The following is a 24,436-nucleotide window of genomic DNA, read 5'->3' on the forward strand; positions in this document are numbered from 1 at the left end:
AATTACACAGGTTTTACCCTGACTGCCAAAGTTATCACACACATGTATGTAATCCTGTGTAGCACACTGCTGAGGATCATTTCCTCAGCTGCGTACGCTATTTAGCATCTTCAATGGCTGCCCTGCTTTCAATGCAGCCTTTGATGGAGAAGAAAGACATGCAGCAAACTAATGCAAGAGTTGAGTTTCAGAAAAAAAACCCTCTCCGCACAACTCTTTATTCTCTAATACTATTCAAGTTATCTGACAGGTATTTCTTTGGTCAGAAATGTTTTTTATGTCCTATAGTTTTTTGTTTTTTTTTTCCTTTCGCTTTCTTTCATTTGACACATCTTTCCCCTCTTTCTTTCGCACTCTCTCGTCATTTTTGTTGTTATTTCTACTTCTTTCCTTCCAGTAACGACCACCTATCATTATCATTACCATAGCCTCTCTTCCTGCAACCCAGGGGACTCAACAGGGCACCCCTGGGCTCAAGCCCCAAGGGCTTTTGTTTTCCCAGCCGCGTCAGAAACATCTGAAGTCGATATTGTTTTGATCTTGCGATTGCAGTGTAGTTGAAAAGCATCCAACCTCTCCTGCGCCCTTGTTTATTCTTTTCATTTCCCATCATTTCCCTTTCTTATCGTCTTTTCCCTCTGCCTGGTCAGTCTACCTAAGGCACTGGAAGCCCAACAGTGGTGGTTCTGTCTCTTGTGAAAGGAAATGCTTTCATCCTCTGCCCTTAAAGGAAACATTTGATTCCCCTCCCTCCCATGTATCTGCATACATCTGTCTGACTCTGGAGCGGGGTTATGGCTGACGCTGAGATAGCCCCCTGGCGTACATGTGGCCAGGTCCTCAGACAAACTGACAGTTGCTATTGGAGGGAGAGAATAAAAAAGAATCACTGTAAACGTCGGATGCAGATTTGATGATAAAAGTTCCACAGTTTTGTCACCGTGCCACTTCAACACTCTCAGTTCGCCACTGTATTACTCTCAGATGTAGCAACCTTTGTACAACAGACGGCTTAAAGGGGAACAACGTGCAAGAGAGAGGGAGATAAGAGATCTACACACAAGAAGAGAACAGCGTGGATGTAATGGCCTGAGCAGGTACACTGCTGTATTATAGGAACAGAGAAAGAGAGCAGAATACAGATAGCTTACTGTGAATAGACCGAAAGAAAGGAGGCATTGTACCAATTGTACCAACACACACTTTTCACGCCTGCATCCTTGTAGTCATTGGCTTTGTTATGGATTTGAAAAACTCCAAATAACTAACAATAATAAACATGTTTGTACTGTTCATTATTCTTTTGATTTTGTATTTTTGGAGAGAAAAAAATGCATTCATTTTTGGGCTTTTTGCCGTCATTGGACAGTGTAAAAAATCAAAAGAGAAACTGGTGAATGACATGCTGAAAAGTAGCCGCAGGTCCGACCCAAACCCGGGCACCTGCCTGGAGAGACTACAGCCTGTGTATATGTGGCTGGACCTGACTGTTGGCCCGTCTGCGCCTCTTATAGAAAATCTTGACTCATTATATCCATAATTAATATATGTCAGAGTTTGAGTTTTGTTATAATAGGACAATATAAAAGGCATTTATCAGCTCAAACTCTTCAAAATAAAAGACTCCAAAGTTCCATGGTTTACTTTTCTCCTTCAAGTTGAAGTTGAATCACCAAGTCTGCAAGCAGGTGCAGGGGCTTTCTGTGTCCCACAACTGCGTTATGACTGTTGACTCAGCAATTTTTGTAATGAAACCACACAGCCCCCTCCTTTTCTAGCTCTGCAGTGAAACAAACCACACAGTCCTGTTTGTGCACAATAAACACAAACAGACTTTGTTCCAGCGATAGAACAAACCCCGCAATATAAACGCAACTGCAATGAGCCAATAAACGTAATGCCTTAAAAAACTCTTGCCTGGCTTAAGTGGGAACATTCTGTGGGAGGAACTATGGTTCATCCCCGAGGCTAATTATTGTGTGACCGTTCGCTAAGTATTGTTTGTCTCACACCCCCTCTTCTGTCGTGTGGCAATTAATCCAACTGTTCTTTAGGACACTCATCGCCCCCCCCCCCCAAAAAAAAACAAAAAAAAAAACAAACACCTTTTATAGACCACTGCAAATCAACAGCTGCTCTGTGGAGGCGGGGAAATTTAATGCAGAGATGAACTCTTGCAAATTGCGCGAGCCTAAGTACATCCAGCTCTGTTTCTTCAATGAATAATGGGATTTTAGCTCATTTCGTAACTGGCTAATTAAGGGAAATGTAGGTATAATATCTGCACCTGCAACGAGTCATCAAAACAAAACTCTTTTGTAATTCTGTGCTTGTTCTCTGTTTGTCTTTTTGTGTTTACTGAGCAGCTAAGGGCCACATGGTGTGTGACCCACTGTGTTCAGACGCGGGGTGTTGGGGTCCTGGCCCAGACCAGTGCCTCTCATGCAGATACTACAGCCGAGGAAGAACCTGCGTGGATATGTGTAACCTTTATGAAGGGTGAGTTATGCAGTAGCATGCACACATACACTCCAATGCACATCCATCGTGTCCCTATCAGCCTATCCAGGAGATTATATAAAGTTGGTTAGATACAGTAATAGGTTGTAAATGTGTGTCTTTATCCATGAAAAAGTTGGGAAAAATTAACTGAAATTCAAATCTGTGTCTGCACGGTGGGCAGCGCTATCACCTTACGGCTAGAAGGTCACCAATCAGCTCACCTTCTCCCCAGTGCATGCATGGATGCATGCATGGATGCTCCTCCCACAAAACTGAAGAAGTACCGGTAATTGTTGGGGTTGTCTCTGTTTGTCAGCTCTGTAGTTGAACGGGTGACAGTCCGGGGGGCGTAGCCCACCCGCACCCAATGACAGCTGGGACACCGAACAATAATCATTGTGTTTTTCAAAATTGCCACATTTCTGGTTCATGTCAGGCCAGTCTTAACACATAACTTTAAATAGCTGGACTACATTGGCTTACTTTTGATCGAGACTTTTCAGGAGACACTGAGGTTTAATCCAAAATGACAAGAATCAAAAATGAGAAACTATTCACCCCCCCCCCCCCCTCCCTGCTGAGAGCACATGGTTTTTCATGCAGGCAGTGACATTGATTTACAAATGGAGAGAGAAAAAGAGCTGACCAAGATCACAGTTGCATGCACTCCTAATTAGAGCATGTGTGTCAACTTCACGCAGCCCTCAATTAATTACCCCCCCTTTTACACAAGAGATCAAGTGTATCCTCTGTAAATGTCTCTCTGAGTCATATCTGTCTACAATGACTGAGAGTCCCATCAGAGCAATGTTTGCATCAGGTTTACATGGATGGGATATCCAGCTCTTCCTACTCCCTGCTTATTTAGATTTCACATAAGTGTGTTTGGATCATGGTCATCTCTAACAAATTCTATGCAATGGGAAGCGACAAGTTAAGTTAACTTAATTGTGTTAACATTAGCTTGCAAACAACAAAGCACGGCAGGTTTTTTTTGTTGCTTTATGCGAATGGGGGGGGGGGGGGGATGGGGGGGGGGGGGGATGGGGGGGGCCTTCGATATGGCAGTGCTGCTGCTTGTTTTGGTTTCATGCCTGTGCTTGAGGATCCAAAAAAAACGTGCACATTCTTCCTTTAAGAAATGAGAAAAAATAACGAGCAACGTATCTACTTTGTGCAGCTTTTACATTAAAAGGTCTTAAGGGAAAATATTTGTCCACATTAATCCTAAATTTGAGATATAAAGTAAGAAGCAATAATCAGGCTGAAATTCTGAGATTTGAGGTCTGGTTTCAAGTAATCACCTATAGCAGCACATACAGGTTAGCAGTTCAAGACAGGTTCCAATGATTTGTACGTTTAGGGAAAAAACAACAACCTGCAGAAACATTTTGATTAATGCAACATCAGTGAAATGTTTTCCATTGATCAAATCAAGGAAGAGTGATGAAACATGAAATCAGCTTATCCTATTCAGCGATTCGTTTTAAGAACTTTAAGCAATCCCGTCCAATAAGAAGACCTGCTCATCAAAAGTTCAACATCCCGGGGCTCTTTGTAACAGCTTTCAAGTTAAGCGTTTTTTTTTTTCCTTCTTTCATTTTTTTAATGCATAACATTTAAGAGCCAGAGGTGAAAATAACAATTTGAGCTGACGTGTTCACTCTCCGTTTAAAAGGCACCCCTGCAGAGTTTCCAAACAACAGGGGTCCCTTGATTTTAAGGCAGAGTATAGAGTGATAGCCTCAGAATAGGAGGTGAAAAGACCTGCTTCCCCAGTGAGTTTAATTAATAACAATTTAGATATATATTTTTTTTTGCCTTGCAGAATTATTTGAAAGATGCTTTTAAGTTCACTTTTGAGACTCATTTATACAAACATCTTTGGTGGCTGCATCGGAGCGATATGAGGAGGACGGGAGGGTGCTGTTAGGACAGGGGGGCTAGGCGTGTCACTGCGTGTCACAGTCACTGCTTGCGCACGGGGCCACGCCCTGCCTACCTGTCCACCTGCACATGAGCACCACCGACACTGTGAGCATTACCAGCACCACCAGCATGTTTGACTGCCGAATATATAGAGCCTCTCTGAATGCAAAACACCTCACCCTATTCCTCATACTCACACTCGATTGATATTTACTGTTTTTGTCCAAGTTACCTCGTTTGATTTAATGTGAATTGGTCTAGCATTAGCATTCAAGCAATGCTACCTTCATAAAGGATCCAATGAGAATGGCCAGAACTTGTTTTATTACATGTATTACAATATGTTATGTATGTATACAGGGCTTGCTAAACAACAACTATGCAAGTGGAAAAATGCAAATGATTCAATCAGCCTCTATAGCTCGTAAATATGTATATGTACGTAAAAAAAAACAAAAAAAACAAAAAACAATAATGGTCAGACAGAGGCAACACAGCTTCCAGCTTTAAGTGCGTGACATCTTAAATGCCAACAATTCCAACATCATTGTTGAAAATGCCACACATGCTGTGTTACTTGTTGGAGTGAAAGAGCAGCTTTGGCATTACAAAATATAATGAAAAAGGTATACATGTTTACCGTGCTTCAAATCCATATACAGGTTTGCTTTAGTGACTGTAATTGGAAATTATAAACCTGTTAAATATGTATCCGGTAGTCTTTAGCATCAGTATGATGTCTTCCAGCTGCACTCTTTATTATTTCAACCAGCACTCACGGAGACAAAGGCTCACCTCCCCCACCTCCTCGAAGGTTTTATGAAGGCCAGATGAAGCATAATTAATACTAATTTGATTTAGATCCCACTGGGCCAATGACACTTTTTTTTTTATTGCTGAGATTGAACATTCTGTTTTCCCTCACTGACCAAAAGAGAAGAACCTCAAATACATTCTCCTTGTGCTGCAGTGACAAAGGCAAAGAGCCAACTCAGCTGCTCTGTGGTCAGATTTAATGACTTTTCCGGGCCACTCTGGTGTTATACTATTATAAAGGGATTGCAGAAATTGAATAACAAGGCACTTAATTTAATTGATTTTTGAAAATGCCGCTACGCTCGTAGGTACCGCTGCACCTTTAAACTGTGTCGACCTCCTGCGCGATCATATCATTGTTACGGTTAGCTAATTAGCTGCAATGCTTGTGGGTGTAACAGGACAGTGCGTGTGTTTTTTTTAAGTATTTCTGAGACTGTTTCTAATGCTCTGATAAGATCCAGTGACCTTTACATCATTTATACACACTGTAACACACAATGCTCATACATCAGATCGAAACTGACAAATATGAGCACAATTAACAACCCTTCCATCCATCTTCTTTATGTTGTAAATGGCATCCTGACCTCTGAATTGATTCAGACGATATTGATAATAAAAGATAATTCACAAATTCCTCTCGTCGGAAACAGGAAGGCACTTACAGGGAAAATTCTGGATAAATTAAACAACGAGCAACATTCAGGCCATTTCAGTTTAAAACTGTATTATAACAGATTGTTATTGTTTCGCTTCTTTTTTTTCTGCTTTATGCACATAGATCGTATGTGACTGTGAAAACCAGAAGTCAAATGCATGAGGGGATTATGTAATCACAAGAAAAGTAGTTGCATTTTCTATATAAAATTTATATTCTTCATACGCTTATTAGCAATACACTATAACATAAGTTCACTGTCACTTTTACAAGCCATTTGGTGTAATCATGTGTTTTACCCTGATGTTGAGTCAATGCTACTTAATTTACTGGCAGATAAATGTGTTAATTTATATGACATTATAACTGGAGTGTAGTTAGGGAGTTAATACAGATATACTCTGTAATATGTAATATACTGACTGACATGCTATCACTCTACTTTGCAGATAATCTTTTGCTGTCCTTTCCCTCTCTGTACCCCTCCCACATTAATCCCTTTCTTCCTCCTCCTTCTCCCCCTTTGCTCTTAGGGATATTCGAGAGTATGCCAATGGCTCAGTGTGTGTTGAGTGTGATGCCCAGTGTGAGCAAGCTGACGATGACTCTTTGACCTGCAACGGCCCGGTAAGAAAACCCCACTTGACTAAAAGCCTGAGGGAAACTTAAGTTGTCGTTTCACTCGCACAACGTCATCCCAACAAAGTGATTATGCTTTTACCGAGTAGAAAACAAAAATTCCTAAAAGATAGTGGCATAATCCCACCACCACAGCAAAATTCAATTTAAAGTATAAGCCAGAGCGGCCAACGCAAATCATTACAAGCTTTGGTTTTTAAGTCAAATAAACCGGGTTTGAGTTGTTCCAAAGTTCACAGTATTTCACTTTACACAGGAGGTAAAGTAGAAAAAAGGGAAACGTTTTCTTCAAAGTTGGTCAATATGGAAATCTGTATTCAATTTAAGAGCTTGATTATACTTACTTGAATGCCTGATGGCTTAAATCGGTTTCAGATAAATACTTCAACACACAGAACATATATATATATATATATATATATATATATATATATATATATATATATATATATATATATATATATATATATATATATATATATATATATTTTAGATGATGATATGAACGAAGGGTATGATTACAACGAGAAAAACCTGTTATAATTTTTGATATCGCTTGAAACAGTGTCAAAAATATTAACCATATCCTTCAATGCCAAGTATACCTAAGAAAGAAGACGCTTTTATTTTATGCACTTTTCCTGCCGCTAACAAATCCATGAATAGACGCAAAGCAAAAAAAGAATCCAACCAGTTACATGAGAAATCTCTGAAAGGGTTAAAGTGTTTTTATTGCTTCACTCACCACAAACCAAGAGACTTGGAGCTGCAGATGTTCCCTGTGGTAATCTTAGACAATGATTAATTATTGTATTAGTAAACAAAGCGTGCCTTTCAGCCGTTCTATTGATTATGTCTCGTGTTCAGACTCAAAGGGTAAAACTGATTGTTTTAGCCTAGATGTGCAAGATATCACATGCTAATTTGCAACGTGTGTTCATTTGCAGTTCATGAACATGTTGTGGCTTTTTTACACAGTTTTTTTTTTTTTTTTTTTTTCAGGGACAGCAGTTTTCCCCCCCCCCTGATTTATGAAAAGTAATTGAGTTCCAGAATGCACATGTACTCTTTACACAATTTTTCTTTGCACCACCTCGGAGGAAAGCACAGAAGCATTTTGAAGGATTGTTTGGTCACAGCTGTACATTTGAAAAATACCAGAGTGGAAAAAAAACAAAAAACAAACCCTGACCTTCATTTCCGTCTGCCTCTCCTACACACTACACCCACAGCCACACGAGGCCCCTGACCCTGTGCTTTCTCTTAAAATCTTATCTCGGAGTTTGATAGAGAGGGATGATTTGCGACAGAAGCAAGCCAGAGGCTCTGTGGACTGTCTTTTGTGTCCCATCGCACCCTGTCACATAGTTTGTCTGATGTAGTTTAGAAGGGTGGAACATTTGTCCCCCGCCCCCCTACTGAAAGCACTGGAGTGTTTGTGTGTAATTGTACACGCTTCTGAATGACATGCAGAAGTTATCACATGTGCTGTTGTTTGGTATCGTGTGTAAGTGTAAGAGGCGTTGGTTTGATTATCTAAGGATCCACTTGTCACCTCCCAGAACTTCACTTAACCTTTAGGACAAGTGAAAGGAAGCTAGGACACACATGTGGGACTAAGATAAAGTGTGAACATTCCCAGATCCTTCAGGAACATTTGTGGAACATGTGTCCAAGACACTTAAGCTAAATGGTTATAAATTACCGTAAATTCCGTACTATTGAGCGCACCTGGATATAAGCCGCAGCGGCTAAAAATAAGTAAATAAATGTATTTGTACATATATAAGCCGCACTTGATTATAAGCCGCAGGTGTCCACGCTATAACAAGAGCTATTTACACAGACGTAGGCTACCGGTAACATCCGCAAATACTGTAGCGTCCATACGGACGTTAAAGGACGACGAGAGCGTTCAAATAATAACTTAATAACCCGATCACTGTCGGCCGTGACCACGCCGTTTACAGCAGAGAGCAACACATAACTTGCCGTAACAATCCAACTCTCTCCCCCAGCGTTCTCTCATACAGCCACTCAACACGTTCTCGCTGGTGCATTCACTGACTCTCCACATAATCGGAATTATGAACACATTATCAACTACTGACTTTACAACATGAACCGTTACAATACGAAGCCTAGCCGACGGTGTCTGTAACACGGCTGATGAAAAAGATGACCGTAATATATTTCACAAGAAAAAGTCCATCCATTCACTGCCTCAGAATGACTTCATTACTCACTTCCTCAGTCTCTGTTGTCGCTGTCAGTGTCATCTTAACGTGCAGCAGCTCTGTTAGCTTCTTTGACAGCCAGGTCGATCGCCTTTAACTTGAAAGCTGCATCATATGTATTTCTCCGTGTGTTTTCCATCATGAGGGTGCGTGCATGAAGCGCAAAATGACTGATATTAAGATCCGACGTGACGAAGTCAAATGTTTTTGCGGCAGAAGCTCATTGTCCCCCATAAAAAATCCATAAATAAGCCGCACCGGAGTAGAAGCCGCAGTGCTCGAAGTGTGAGAAAAAAGTAGCGGCTTATAGTCCGGAATTTACGGTAGTTACTTCTGATGGTGTGGATGGGTAGGTGTGGCCTGTGGTGTAAAAGCACTTTGAGTAGTCAGAAGATTAGGAAAGCACTATACCAGCAAAAGTCCATTTACCATTCACATGTAATATTTTTTGTCCTTATAAACTACATTTTATTACTTTAGGCCAAAAGAAGTAAAATGTTTACATAAACCAGTAACAACTGAAGTCGTATGGCGAACATAAAATGTTGTCATGTGAGTTTTTAATTCAACTGCACTTCAACATTTCCTCATTTACAGCACTCTGCAATTACACATTCAAACCACAGACATAAACACGTTGTCTCTGTACATGGGTTTGTGCGCATGTCTTCATGTGTTGTGTATAACGGCAGTGTCTCGGGGGCCACAGGCAGCTGGACCTCACATAGATGCAGCATGTCCAACCACACTCACACAAATGGTTTACAGCAATCATATTAAGGCCCTGGCAATTACATTACAGCTTACACACAGTGGTGTAATAGGTCTATTGCCCTCTGCGAGAGAGACGGAGATGTGATGATAGGCGTGAACACAGGCTACATTAAGGCCAGAGTAGGTGATAATGGTAGATCTAAAGAAGGTTCTCATGTTGATCAGTGAAACTAATGTGATTGATTTCCTTGTTTCGCCTCCGACAAGCCAATTGATTGCTGTGTCTATTCTGAGAGAAAAAAAGAGCATATTCATAGGTAATTACAGTAACTGAAGACCACTGCTCTGCTCTGCTCAGCTCTGGGAATGAATTAAATGCAGACATTTTCAGAGATAAGTGTTTTGAGTTGATCTTCATGCAAAAATGTAGAATTGAAGTTTAAAACATTAAAGACTCACAGTTTAGCCACTCAGTTTAGCCACTCAGCCTAATACCACAGTGTTGTGGGGCGCTGGTGGAGCAGTGGTTAGTGCACGCAGCCCATTTACGAAGGCTATAGCCCTGCAAGGTTCAAATTCAAATTCAATGCGCTCTCTCTCTCTCTCTCTCTGTCTGATTCCCGACTATCCACTGTCCTACCTCTCTAATAACCGCACTAAAAAATAATAAAAAGTGGTATGTATTTCCCCAATAAAATGCATCGTAATTACTGTCATCAGTATAGATCAAAAGATGGATTATTATACGATCGGTATAATCATTATTCTTTATTTAACCAGGTCCTTAACCCATCAAGATCCCTTTTTACAAGGCTGAGGGCAGCAGCATGCGTCATCATAAACATTACACGAATAAGAAACAGTTCAGAAACATTAAGTTAAGAGCAGAAAACAATTAACACTTACACCTTTTTTATTTAACTTTGTCATTTTATATTTTAAGTTTGTACTTACATTGTAACACTTAGTCTTTTGTTGACACTTTGTCTTTGGTTCATTTTTAGTATACCTGCACTATCCTATTTACTGCTACTGTGTGCCTTTGAATTGCCCCCCCTACATCCGTTTTTTGTAAAAAAAAAAATTGAATTGAATTGAAATGTGCAAATTAATTAGCAGATTTATGTGGACATTGTGATGACAGATAACAATTGAAGAGCACAGGCATTGTCAAAAGCTGCTTTTGGGTTGAGCCAAAGAGTCAAAGGCTTTTAGGTATATACGACCTGCCAATATAAAGTCATACTGGAAAATGTTCCATGCATTCTTACAGTATCACATGTTTGTTTTTGTTTTTTTTAATAAAACAAAAGTCATTGATCATTGTGTTTAACAGAATTATAATTTCTTTTTAGACTAGTTGAGGTCTGTGTTAGCTCAGTCTGTATCTGTCCAGTAACACGATAAGGAAGGCAGAATTGGTAGCTTTTGATGAGGGTTTCCTTGAACCTGAATGGACATGAATTTCTGGAGAGAGAAAAAAAAAAAACAGAAACCGACAACAGTGATGTAAAATCACTAAAAAAAAAAGCTGATTGACAGATTCCGAAAAAGTTGAGAAGAGAGAATAAAGCACTTGTAAGATTTTGAAAAAAAAAAAAAAAAGGATGGTGTCAGTAGGTATCCCAGGTAGCAAGATAGAACTAATGTTATCTCAAAGCGCCAGGAAAAAAATGAAAGTTGCTTCATTTGAATTGGCTTCCAGCTGTTGTATGTGTTCACTGTTTATAAGAGATAAAGAAAGTAACTGGAGCTAATCAAGTCTGTAGAATTCTTCTGTCCTCATCCTGTATTTACGGACCTCACTATTTACTCTCTGCTGCCACCTTTTTGCTCTTCCTCTATCTCCTTCCCACACATCAAATATATGCTTAACAATTGTTTTTTTTTATTTTTATATAGCTGTGTAATAATGAACTCTATTAACATTATCTTCTTTAACCAATGTGATTTGCACAAGCTGCATAGCACTTTCTACAAATTGTCCATATGTTCTTGGAACATCAAACACATTGTAAGCTTGCACACACACACACACACACACACACTTGCATGCCACCACAAACTCTTATGTAAAACTCTTCCCAATAATAAAACAGATAATATCCAAATAAAACTAGGCTCTGCTGGATGGTCTATTAAGTATACCGTATGCTGCTGAAGGGAATTGCAGAGTTTCAAATTTGTGGGATCCATCTGTTTTCTATTTGTCCCTCTGTTTTCACACCACCTTCTTTACACTTTATATCCCTCCGCCTCATCATTAATGCACACACATTATTATGGGTGTGTCGGTGTTTTGAGACTTTTTAGTGAGGAAGTATATTAAAAAAGGACTCCAGTAGAGACTTGGTCGCTGCATTATATCACAGGGAAGTATCTTGTAAATCTTTGCTGATGTACCTGATCATGCCTGGAAAAGCCTTTTATGTGGCTGTCTGTGAAAAAGTCTCGACTGTGAGCTCTGACACAGAGAAGATTAATTGCCAATCCTCCTGAGCATGGTTTGTGCATAAAAAGGGAAGTGGGGGACAGATAGAAGTGGTGGAATTATTCATTCACGCTGGCAAAAACCCAGAAAGATCACGCGCAGACGTCAGTGTTAAATGCACAAGCAGACCAATTTAAAATACACAACAGGAGACTTCAGTCCTGACATTGTGCATCACCACTCTGACTTCGATGTTAAAATACCCTGCTGGACCAAACACTGTTTGTTTAGCCCTGTCACATAATTTAACTTGCTGATATGATGAGATTATTGGATTCACACACACATGCGCGTGCACATACAGCACAGCAGTAACCACAGGAGGGAAGACACTCATAAAAGTAAAGAGCCAGACTGAACACTAAAGCCAGCAAGAGCCTTGAGACTTTCAATTTGCATAATTATACCGGAGTGAATGTATGTTCACACACACACACACACACACACACACGCACATTCCAGCTACAAAGAACACATGCAGAGGCATTAGTGAATGTGCTTTACACACACACGTTGGCATGCATGCCATTGCATACCACTTTGCACTCACCCACACTTCTCCACTTCAAGAAGGATAGGTTTCTTCTTCTGCTGTCACCTTTTCTCCATATGGTCCCAGTGTTAAGTAAGAATAGTATGCGTGTGCTTGTGCGTCATCGCTCAAGCCTAAAACTCCCCTCTTGACAGTTGCATGAAAACGAAATGAAAAAAACGATTGATTGAGGGCTGTGAAGTACATTTTCACTTTCATTTTCTCAAAAGACCAGAAGCAGCAGCCCTCACTTAGTCAGCGTGGTTTTATGGTCAGCTGTTTGTATTATAGAAAAGTATGTGCGCGTCTTATCTCTTTTAGTAATGTCTCCAGTATATGTTAATGTGTGCTTATTAAAGTATAGTTTACTGTGTGTGTGCAATTTGGACAGTCATGTAAGTGTTTCTGTGCTCAGAGGCATCATTGTTGATTAACTCTCCTCTCATCCGTTGTGTGTGTGTGTGTGTGTGTGTGTGTGTGAATGTTGTTTGTCAATGAGATGTTCTTAAGGTCTGTTGATGATGCCAGGCCCGTCTTGGAGAGCTCTTCGCCCCTCATCCTCCCCTCCCCTGCCTCCTCCTTTGCCTATATTAGCTCCATAAATCCTGTTCTCAGCGAATTGTTATGGTCATTGTGTATGCTGTGAGCGATGGTTATTATCTGCCTGCTCGGCTCACACTGCTTTATACGTCTCGTCTGCTCTCTCCCTCCCGTCCCTCTTTCTCTCTCTTGTTCGCTCTGTATCTCACTCGCTCTTACTGCCTGTTTCCCCATTGGTGTGCTAGTCTGCACGTCCGCTTTCTATCTCGCTCACTTTCACTTATTACTCTAAAGTCTTTTTTTTTTCTCTCCACTGTACTCTCTTTTCGCTCTGTTCACCTTCTGTCCTTAGCTCTCTGTTATCTCACTTCCGCTCTCAATCCTCTACTGCTTTTTAGATCCAAGCGCAACGATTTAATCAATACATAAAGCTGCTAAGAAACCTGCACATTGCAATTTATTGATGTAGAAAAATAACCATCAATCAGTCTATATAACAAACCGAGGCAACAGCAGATACGTCATCTGGTTGATTTATACCATAGTTTTGTCCTTTCTGCCTAACTTAATGATGTCAAGTATTGTAATAGAATCCTCGCTAAAATAAAAACATTTGAATTATGAGAGTAAACACTGTCAGCTGAACACGTATGAGTGAAATTTGTCCTGGGAAGGTAGACTCAGCAGATACATCTATAAAAAATAATAATAAATAAAAAAAGACTCCGAAGTGACAGAACATGATAATATGAGATGTAATTCTCAGAGTTGATGACCTCCAGTTGCCAGAGACTACAAAGCTAAAAAGTTCAACCATTTAGCTTTTTTCTCTGTATAATGATGTTGTTATCATGATTGCTGTAATTTCAAGCTGATTTAGTCAAATTTGTATTTCTCATCAACATCATAATAAGAAATGATAATATTTGTAAGTATGAAGTTCCTTGTTCTAAACCGATTTAGTGCCTTGTTGATAGTGGTATCAGAATGTACCATAAATATTTCATTGGAGCAATTGTCTTTTTGTTTAGTTTTTTTTTTCTTTTCGAATGAGAAATATACATCTGTAAAAACAATGCCTTTTCTCCACACTTCCCTTAGGGCCCCGAACATTGTGTGAAATGCCTCCATTTTAAGGACGGCCCTAATTGTGTGGAGAAGTGTCCCGATGGCCTGCAAGGTGCCAACAGCTTCATCTTCAAGTACGCAGAAGCCAACAACGAATGTCATCCCTGCCATGCCAACTGCACCCAGGGGTGAGTACAGTCAGGACAAGGAAGTTCACATCACCCACAAAGATTTCTGTTAATTCCTCAAAAGTCAGTGTCTGTTGATATATTTTGACAGGGAAATTTGAACAATTTGGCCAGTTGAGAAGTGTCTTGAACGTGCTACATGTTGAATAGTGAGGCCCACAGTCCAGAGCACAATATAACTTTATTCAGAGACCAGGCTGCCAAATGTCATTGACCAAATGTATCTCTTATTTAATTAGTCTCCAATGGGGTCTTCTTTGGTGGAAAGCAATCCTAGTATACTGGTGTGACTGTCAACTAATTTAAGACTAAAACAGCTTTAGAACAATGGGATTCCCACATCTTCTACTTTATGAAGACGCTTGTATGAATCTCTCAATGTTACCACCTGAAGTGACTTCATACTACAGAGACGTTCTGATGAAGATGTCCTTCCGCCATCGTTCGTTCATTTGTCTGAGATAAGAATACTAGACAAAAAGTGCATGAGTAGAAATATTTTCTTAAACTATCCGAGGAAGACATGAGATTATGATCCAACATCTTGCAAGAAAAGACGGATTCATAGCGAGGCAGACAGAGAATGAGAAATGACAGAGGAAGAATGAAACTGAGGGGACTCAGTGAAGTGCCATGCTACTCTCCATTGTTTAATAGCCACTGATCGCTCTATATAATATTCAACAAGGGTTGGTAAGACATCATTTTGTATTTAACTCCACAGGGAGTTTATGTCACTTGCTCGAGTGTTATTTCTCCTCTATGGAGTGACAGCCTCCAGCTCGCCCAAGCATAGCAATGTAGTCGTAAATGGAAAACACCAGGCTGACACTTTGTCACAGGTATGGCTTCATAAGCAGCTCAGACTCTCAAAAAAAAACAGAAAAAAAAAACAAGCAGTGGGAGGGCGAGATAAGAGAAGTAGACAAAAAGGGAAAGAAGACAGCGGGGAGAATGTAACCACTACCTCTTACTACAAAACATCTGAAGCAGCCAACAAATTCTGAATGATGAATGATGTCTGGCAGATGTATCGTATGATTCCACTGGTGTGCAGTGCACATGGGAGGACTGGCGAAATGTCCAATTGTTTATGAATAAGATGAGGAGCTATTGTGATACAGCACTTAACATCCTTTCTACGTGCAGATATGCTATGTGTCGACAGATTGCAATGAAGAGTTATGTGTAAAGATGAGAAGAAAAAAAATGTATTTTTGCTTGTGTTAGCTTGTACTGTTGTACTCAAACAAACTACAAATCCCTAAACCTCATTGACAGATTCTCTCTTTGTCTGTAGGTACCTGCACAGTAAGCTAAAAAGCTTTTAATACAGCTACCTATGGACAAATCACAGCACATCCTGCAAACCAATTTGATAAAAGAGATAGAGAAAACACTGAAAGAGCGGTTTAACACTATTCTATGTTCCTAAAAGCAACTAATTCTAAGTTTTGTGTCTCTGGACAAATTACATTCCACAGATATAATTAATGTTAATATTGACAGCTGTCAAAGATCCAGGAGTACAAAAGATCAGTACACATGTTTTGAGTGGCATTTCAGAGTCTTGCTGAAGTTTTTACTTCTCGTAACATGAGTCGCAACATAAAATCCAAAAGAGTAGAAAAAAGCATACTGAGAGCATTTATTTCAGAGATGTGCAATATTCTACTGTGGGTGTCACTTTGGTCTTCTTCGTTCTATATGAAAGACTACAATGTGGTCGCCTATAGTACTAGTGTAGGTGGACTGGAGAGAAGAATCACTCATTTATGTAACACACTCCCACAAAGTCTTTACGTACCCAAATCTTATGTAAAAGGGTTTACAAAATAGATTTATTTTATTTGTTTGAGAAGACCAAAAAGCAGCAATTCGGATTCTCGGCCCACAAGATTTTCTGTTCTGCTGTTTGTTATTTTGTTTTGCTCATTGATGACAATGAAGTTCATGAAGTTCATGGTTAAATGACAAAGTTTTTTTGTTTAACCTAGGCTTGTCCTGTATTTCTTTACATAGGTGCATTGGACCAAGACTGCAAGACTGTATTGGATGGATGGACAGGTACAAAATGGTTTTCTGTGGAATGCCTCTAATTCATAACACAAACACACAGTTGCGCACGCACACACAAGAATCAAAGTACGCAAAGCATCAGATTAATGGAGCGCTCTAAGGCCCAACAATTCTGTCAGTGTCCTTAATGCTTATTGCGCATGCTTCCTTGTTTGTGTAAGTATGTGTGTGTCTATGTGTGTGTATCAGTGTGTATGCGTGCATGTGCACAAGGAATTTGCCTGGTTCTTGATGTATTGATAGAGCTTCATCTTTTGTTCTGTTGCCTGGGGTGGGGGGGTGGGGTGGGGGGGTGGGGGTAAAATGCCGATAACAGTTTACAGCAAATGGATGTAAGATTTCTTAACAGAAACAGTTTGGCATCGAGTGATGCTTAGGGTGAGCGTTGTTTATAGGAGGATTTTAAAAGAGCAGGGGAAAAAAAGACTCATTGGCAGAGTGACAGCCAGGAGAGTGAGATGCTGATTTGACTTCAAATGTACTCCATCAGTGCGCAATGAAGGAAACACGTTTGGACTGATATGGTGCCTATTAGATCCAACAAACTGGTATTTACTGATCAATACTCTAACTTTTACTGAGGCTATCAGTTGTATAAAAATAATAATAGGAAGCACTACCAACAGGAAGAAGAGGAACTGCAGCCAAAGGGAAACTCCAGCTATCAGCAGACCTGGTCAACAGTTCAGCTTATATCAGATCTTAGATAGCCGTCGCTGGGATACAGCAGAGGCCACCTAGCAAAGCGCAAGCTCTGCTGTGTGCTGTAAATCGTGTAGATCTGTAACCTGTTGGAGGCATCAGCTTTGGAGCATCTCCGATAGTGGCTTATCAGTAATACATGATTAAACTAAGCCTTAAACCTGGCATTTGCATGTGTCTTTTAGAGGGCTGGTGTGCATATCTGACTAAGCTCGGTTAATCACTCCCCGTCACTTACTTATGTTGTATTTGGAACGGATAAACGTTACAACTAATATCTTATCTTCACTGGTGTTCGTACATCATGCGTTTGAGTCAAACTCTGAGCTGCGGGCTGTCTCGTGTCTCTCCCTGATTGGCTATCTGTGCATGCATTTATAGATTCTGGAGTAATGGTGGAGAAAGATTGCAATAAATGTGCTCACATGCATCACCGACCACATACAAAAGGACGCGTGCTGTGTGATCTTTCGAATTCGATGTCTTGGGTTCATTTAGAGAATAGCCGAGTCTCATCTGATCACTCGGAGGACATTCTGTCTGTTGGAAAGAATATGTATTTGAAGCGTGCAGATTGAATTAGTCAGAGGCTTGACATTTGGTCATGTGTCATAATGTCAGCGGTCTTTCTTACCGGCTGATATCTGGGTATTCATAGTGGATGGACACATGAAGAAGCTCTGTGGGATATGGTAAATGAGATTGAACTGTAAGTGCGGGCCCTTAAATCTAATGTGTCCAATATATGCTGTAGCAACGCAGATACAGATCTCTCAGGATCTTATCTCCAAATGACCTCAAACAGGGCTTAAGAAGTGTTCGCCGTTCGTATCTGTGCCAACATATCTGCAGTAAGCATACAGATCTGCTAATTTCTCCATTCGAGCATGTTTATTGGATTTAATTTTCAGCAGCTCTGTAGCAAAACACATTACAATTCTTCAGAGCAGTGTTGTTGTTTTTTCCCCCTGCTCAGAGAAGAGAGATATGGGGGAGATACAGAGTTCTTCACTTCCCATGAAGCTTGCTAACTGTGATAACATTTAATGGGCTGTATCCTTGCAGTCCGTGCTGCAAAGTCCTGAATAACAGCCTGATTCAGGGCACAGTCTCTGAATGCTCTGACCAAATTAAGTTCTTTTATTATAGCCAAAAGGAGGAGTGGGCTGATAAAGCCAACTTTTCCAGCTCGTTTATGCAGCAGCCCTGTACGGGGGGGCGGCGGGAGGGGTGGGGTGGCGGGGGGGAGAGATATCAGGGAAATTATTGAGAGACTTGATATCCAATGACAGCAATGGTGTGTTTCTCAGAACTCGCTTTGATGGTTAGTTCCATGTTTTTGATCTCAGCCTCAGTTTTTAATGAGAGGGCACCGTGGGATATTTGTAGGCAGATGAAGCGCAGTGCAAGGTGAAAAAGCTTTTAAGGATCCCCCACATAAGTATGTGCTTTAGAGACATGCTCTTTGTGTGTCTTTGTTTATTTGCTTGCTTGTTTTGTCGTGTTCGTGGCTATGAGCATGACGCCAACCAGTCCCCCTATTCCTCCATTTTCCATTTCTGTCCCTGTGCTGATAATGTGTCATGCTTCCTTATTCCCTGCAACCTCTTCTGTCTTCATCATCTACTTATTCCCCCCCCCTTCCTTTTTTTTTTTTTTTTGTCTTGTCGTCAGAACCCCTCTGATCGCAGCAGGGGTGATCGGTGGCCTCTTCATGGTCGTGATCATGGTGCTGAGCGTAGCAGTGTCTGTGCGACGGAAGAACATTAAGAAGAAGAGAGCCCTCCGCCGCTTCCTGGAGACAGAGGTAAGCAGGGACGAGGATGAAAAAGAGAATTTGCTGCCTGCAGCATTGCAAGATAATGTCATAAGACTGGCCATGACTGAGAATCATTGGTGACATTTTTTAAGGGGGAACTTCTTTCTTTTTGGCCAACTCTGAAGTTAACCCCTGTGCAGATGCTCCATAAGAAATATGGCTGCACTGAATACAATATAAACCTCTTATATTGCATCATACTGGCATTATAATTTAACCATAGCCTAGGGACTACTGTATCAGAGGCTTTGACATTATAGTGAGAAATGAGAGGTGGAAAATATTAAAGTAAACTGGTTTAAAGAGCACTCAAAACTGCTTGATTTATCCAACAAGGGTGAATATTTTGACAAATATTGCATAAAAATGACAGTTTTGAAGACAAATACCCCACAAGTGTTATTAGAAAACAAGATAAAAACATAGCATGTGCCAGAAGAATTTATCTGAAGCTGTAAGGTTTCATCCCTGTATGCACTTGCCAGTCTGAATATATCAGTGTCGCAGTGTGTGTGTGTGTATTTTACTTTAAGAAAATACTGTACAAAAAAAAAAACACAGGGAGAAAAGGGAATGATTCTCCATGTCCCCAGAAGGAGGAGAAAGCCTCACAAACTCAAGGGTTTAGGTGTTAGCTTCACCATACTGCACAGTGGAGGACACTCATGTCAGAGAGCGGTATACAGGACCACAGCATTAGGAGAGGAGAAAGCACTCTTTCTTTCAGTTAAAACAGGAAGGGTACATCATCTAATACACTTCTGTATGCATTGTGAGAATAAGGTCCTGTTCCTCTGCTTCTCTCTCTTCAGAGGGCACAAGTATCAGTCAAGTGCCTGAGCTGACAGCTTTCACAATATGATGACAAAAGTACTGAATCAATATCCCCCCCTTATAGTTTTCCTTTTTTTCCACCTATGGCTTCCACATATACTCTTTCCATTAAGTTTTATGTATACTTGTTAAAGTAATAAATCCTGACAAAAAAAGTCAAATTCTGTACGTTACATAGCTAGTATCTTAATGTTAAAAAAAACAGCCCTCTATGAGAGAGGTGTGCGGTTTTTCTTACTGCCAAAACTGATGAAATTTCATCAGTAGGAGATTTTTTTTTTTTCCCCCAGAGAGGGTTCAGAGGGGAAAGGTGCACATTAAAGCATTTTTATCAATGGTGGCTGTATCTCACTTCTAGATTCAGACACCAATGCTGTATTATGAAGATTGTTGCACTTTAACAGTTTTTTTCATCTTAGTCCAATCCAACTATTGCCTGGAGGATTCCCCACCATTACGCCTGTTGTTACCTGTCTGTTCTCAATTGTAGCTCAATAAAGCAACTAAGGAAAGGTCATTGTTTGAAGGACTACACTTTTCTTTGGTTTGTCTCAGTATTGTCTTTCACAGCAGGAAGTCGGACAGCTCCAATGTGCTGCTATAAAGCCTGAACATTTTCAGCACCTTGGACAGCTCCCTGCACAGTGGAATAGTATCTAATAGGGTTTTTTGTCTGTGTGTTTGTATGGATGTTTTTTTTTTTTAAGACATCTGTATTGTCCCATGTATCTTTATGTGTTTATGTGCCCCCCCCTCACCCCCTCCCCCCTCCCCTCTTCTTGTTTAGCACCCCACAGAAGCTGATTTGTTATTCTATTCAAATGAAGAATGGCCTTTTTGTTTTTAATCAAACGGTAACCATGAGCCACAGGGACAGAAGCTGCCGACCACAGCCAGGCTGATTTACACTCCTTCCCTGTTTCCCCTCTCTCGGCCCTCCCTCACTAATCTACCACTCTCTTCTTAATTCTCCTAATATTGCTCCCTCTCTCATGCTTTTGCATTCCTGGACTAATTCAGCCGCCCGCTTCCTCTTTGCCGTGCTGCTTTGTTGTTGTTTTCGGCTCCAGTTCCTTCCCTCTTCATCTTGCCCTGCTGTTTTTTTTTTCTTCCCCTCTCATGCTATTAAATCTGCTCATTCCTCCACTTGAGCATTAATGAGACAACAAAAGTGTCAACTTCTTCTCAGGCTGCACAATTATCCTCCTCCAGCGTATTTCCCTTCCTCTTAAATCTCCTATTTCCATGTCCCTCCTCTGATCACGTTAAGTCTTTCACTCGTAGAAATGGAAATGCCATTGCAGGGTTTCGATTTTTTTCTATAAAAAACAAAGCTGCAGTTGAACCCTGACACAGTCATCTGAAGTGTTGGGTGCATACTTGAGACTTACGTTTGAAAGCAAAAGACACTGGGACATTGAATGTAATTGCAACGTATGATCAGACAGTAATGTAGAATTCAAATGGTAGATTCTGTGGACCAAATGGACTGAATATGTCAAACCTATAAGACCGAAGACTATTTTCTAATTTTTGCCATTTCCTTTTTTACATTAACCTGCTGTGTATTTTATTTATTAACATATTTGTTTCTCTACTATGGAAACATTTTTGAAAAAGCTAAATTGTTAAATGTACTGCAAGACTCATAACTGCCTCTGTCTGCAAAGAAAGTATTCCGATATTTGAAAGTTTGAGGGAGGAGTCTTGCAGTGTTGCTGCATGTGTAATAACCACTGTGTGAAGAAAGCCTTTCCTAAATGAAAGAATTAAAAATAATAATAATTAAATGACTCTTCTTAGTGGTAGGTTTCACAGCCTAACTGCCTAAAAGTCCCATTTTTCTAAAGTCTCCTTTTTGTCACATTTTAAGAAGGGGTTGTTGATTTGTTGAATATCGGCAATAGTTCATTAAGAGACTGTTCAGTTCACAATTTTATGTGACTTTAAGATATAACATACAGTATAACTGTGTATACACTTCAATGTATTAATGTGTTGCACTATCACTTAGTTTTTACCAATGGTGTGTCTTGTCTGATTGGTAAAAAGGCCATACTGACTGCCTTTTTTGAGATCGTCCCATTGGGTCTGGGTCACACTGACTGATTGTCTTCTGTGTTTCTGTCTTTAGCTGGTAGAACCTTTGACACCCAGTGGAACAGCACCAAACCAAGCCCAGCTTCGCATCCTGAAAGAGACAGAACTGAAAAGAGTGAAGATCCTGGGCTCTGGGGCCTTTGGGACTGTTTACAAGGTAAAGCATGCACAAAGAAAGTTAGATTATATATATATAAAAAACAATGTTTGCATGTTTCAGTTGCTGCTCGTCCAAAGTATTCCTAAATATCCCATTATGAAGAGTGTTCTTGAAAAGAAGAAAAGATGGATTGCAGTATAATTAGTGATAGGAAATGAGATGGAAGGCTGGAGGCACGGGAAGAAGAGGATAAGAAATAGCAGACAACTAGACCCCTGGGGTTACAGTGAAGAGGGAGCTGAGGTCACAACCAGTGTGATGATTTGTTGGAAAGAGGTTAAGACAGCCACTGCTGGAATTAGAAAGAACAGACTGTGTCTTACTAAAATGCTTATTGGTCATTTTGTACATCCATGATTTCACATTCCAGCACATTTCTGGGTCAGAGGTTTAGTAGCAGGAGCTCAGATGTCATTTTTCAAACCTCCCTTTTCCCACATTTCCCTTGGGAATCTCCTCTCAGAGTGTAAGAATATATGGTCCTCCCAGAGTGTCACGTGTGAGCCCAAGGACCCATGAAGTTTTCCTTGGTGGCCATAGGCATCAGAAAGGTACATGAATTTCCCCTGGATCCTCTCAGGACTGAGGGACAGTTCATTGATACTTAGATACAGGGGCCAGTGTGAGCAGAACAAGAAACAGCTTAATGAAGAAAGTGTTCAATATTATTTCAGACACATCTCCGAGGTCACAGCAGTTGAGGGTCAGCATTTAGACCGACTTCTCAATGGAGTGTTTTGTTTTAGCTCAAATCTATTTTACCAATATGATTATTTCATAAATCGGAACTCAAGCCCTTGAAGATGAGCTGTGGGATTTTGACTACCTATTAAAGCAATGATCCTCTGTTCTACATGCACAAAGGTACAATATGCAGACATATGTGTAGTAGGTTAGCTCGATAACACTGTGAAGACAATGAACAGGTCAGTCAATATGTAAAGAAAGGTTTTTTGTTTAAAGTTAGACTTGCAAAATGTGAAGGTTTAGCAAATTGCTTATGTTTAGCCGGGGAATGTGTTAGACTTTAGATTCACACTAATGCAAAGTTTACAGCACTAACTAGAAAAGATACACATATAAACCAACAGCAGAGATAAAACTGCTGTTGTAGACCACTGAGGTTTATAAAATGCTCTTCCTCATGTGGTTTGTTTGGAAACCAAAAACAAAAGTGAAATGTTTTATTGCTTTCACAGGATATTGATTAACTTTACAATCAAAGCAAAGGGGCATTGACTTGCTTCTCACATAGCTGAGTTGAACAATTGACCTTGACCTGGAAGAGATGTGCTTTGATTGGGAAGTGTTGACATGTTGACTTAAATCCACCCCTGAGTCAAGCTCTATTCGGAAAAAGCCCTCCAACCTCAAAAGCTGAGCCAAGAAAAGAGAGCCTTGTCAGTTGCAGCTGACGCTGACCGCTACCCCAAGACCCTCTCTGACCAGCCTCACAGCAACATTAAGGAATTATGTTTGGAACTTAGGAGCAAAGCAAAGCCAAAGTAGATTGCTATAGGCATATTTGAAATTGTCAGGATTTCACTTTCCAGTCGGAGATGGAAAGCACAACTACGTTTGCGAAACACAAACTATAAATGTATCACGCTAAAAAGTCCTGGAGACTTACTGTGACACCAACTTTGACAAGCTCAACTCCATGAGTTCAAGTTCAAAGATCTTAATGACCTCTCTGAGTTAAAAATACTCAGAGGAGAGGGATATGGGGCATAGCTTGCTGCCCAATGCATGTCAACACAACCTGAGGCACAATGAATGACACAAACACACACACACAGACTAACACCCACTCAATCACCAGTCAACCATCATTAGGCAGAAAAGAAAAAAGACACGCACTATATACATGCCTGACTAATACACTCCCTCAGCACAGAAAGCAACTATTAGTGACTGCACGTGCTCTTATTATAAGTATTTTCCTGCAGCGATCTTCTTTGGATCATAAAAGTGTTTCGATAATCGATGCAGTAGAACATCGTGGCTTGATGCATATCTCATCCAAAGAACAATAGACTCCAGAAAAATGTTGCTTTAAAATGGCTTTCAACAGGAATGTGTCAGATTTGAAATACATATGCAATGTTATATCTTCCTGAGTGCAACCAAAATTAGAACTTCTGTTGCGTTTTATAAAGTTAGTGTTTTAAATTGAGATCACATTACAGTTGTGACGCTTCTTTTGACTCTTGCGCTGGGAGCTGCCACTGTAACTTTACGAAATGTTGCTTAGTTCTCATGATGGATTCATATTGGGTCTTTGTAGAAAATAAAACAATGACTCAGCTATGATAGCTACTCTTTTGTAAAGTGTTTTGAGATGACATTTGTTGTGAATTGGATGAATACAACAAATCGTTAACTGATGAATCACATGTGATGCTAAGCCTGCTGTCACCTGGGA

General features: G+C 40.3%; 1 protein-coding gene across 2 annotated transcripts in view; it reads left to right on the top strand.

The window, feature by feature from the left end:
- Window positions 1–24,436, top strand: part of erbb4b (erb-b2 receptor tyrosine kinase 4b) — a 308,590-nt gene that overhangs the window by 227,329 nt on the left and 56,825 nt on the right. For both annotated transcript variants that reach the window (XM_079357754.1, XM_079357755.1), the window contains exons 13-18: window positions 2,367–2,499; window positions 6,442–6,535; window positions 14,163–14,317; window positions 16,340–16,384; window positions 18,773–18,905; window positions 21,886–22,008. In XM_079357754.1, coding sequence (XP_079213880.1) covers window positions 2,367–2,499; window positions 6,442–6,535; window positions 14,163–14,317; window positions 16,340–16,384; window positions 18,773–18,905; window positions 21,886–22,008 — 683 coding nt within the window. The remainder of the gene's footprint in view (window positions 1–2,366; window positions 2,500–6,441; window positions 6,536–14,162; window positions 14,318–16,339; window positions 16,385–18,772; window positions 18,906–21,885; window positions 22,009–24,436) is intronic.

The sequence above is a fragment of the Symphodus melops genome (assembly GCF_947650265.1).
Source record: "Symphodus melops genome assembly, chromosome: 12".
Taxonomy (NCBI): Eukaryota; Metazoa; Chordata; class Actinopteri; order Labriformes; family Labridae; genus Symphodus; species Symphodus melops.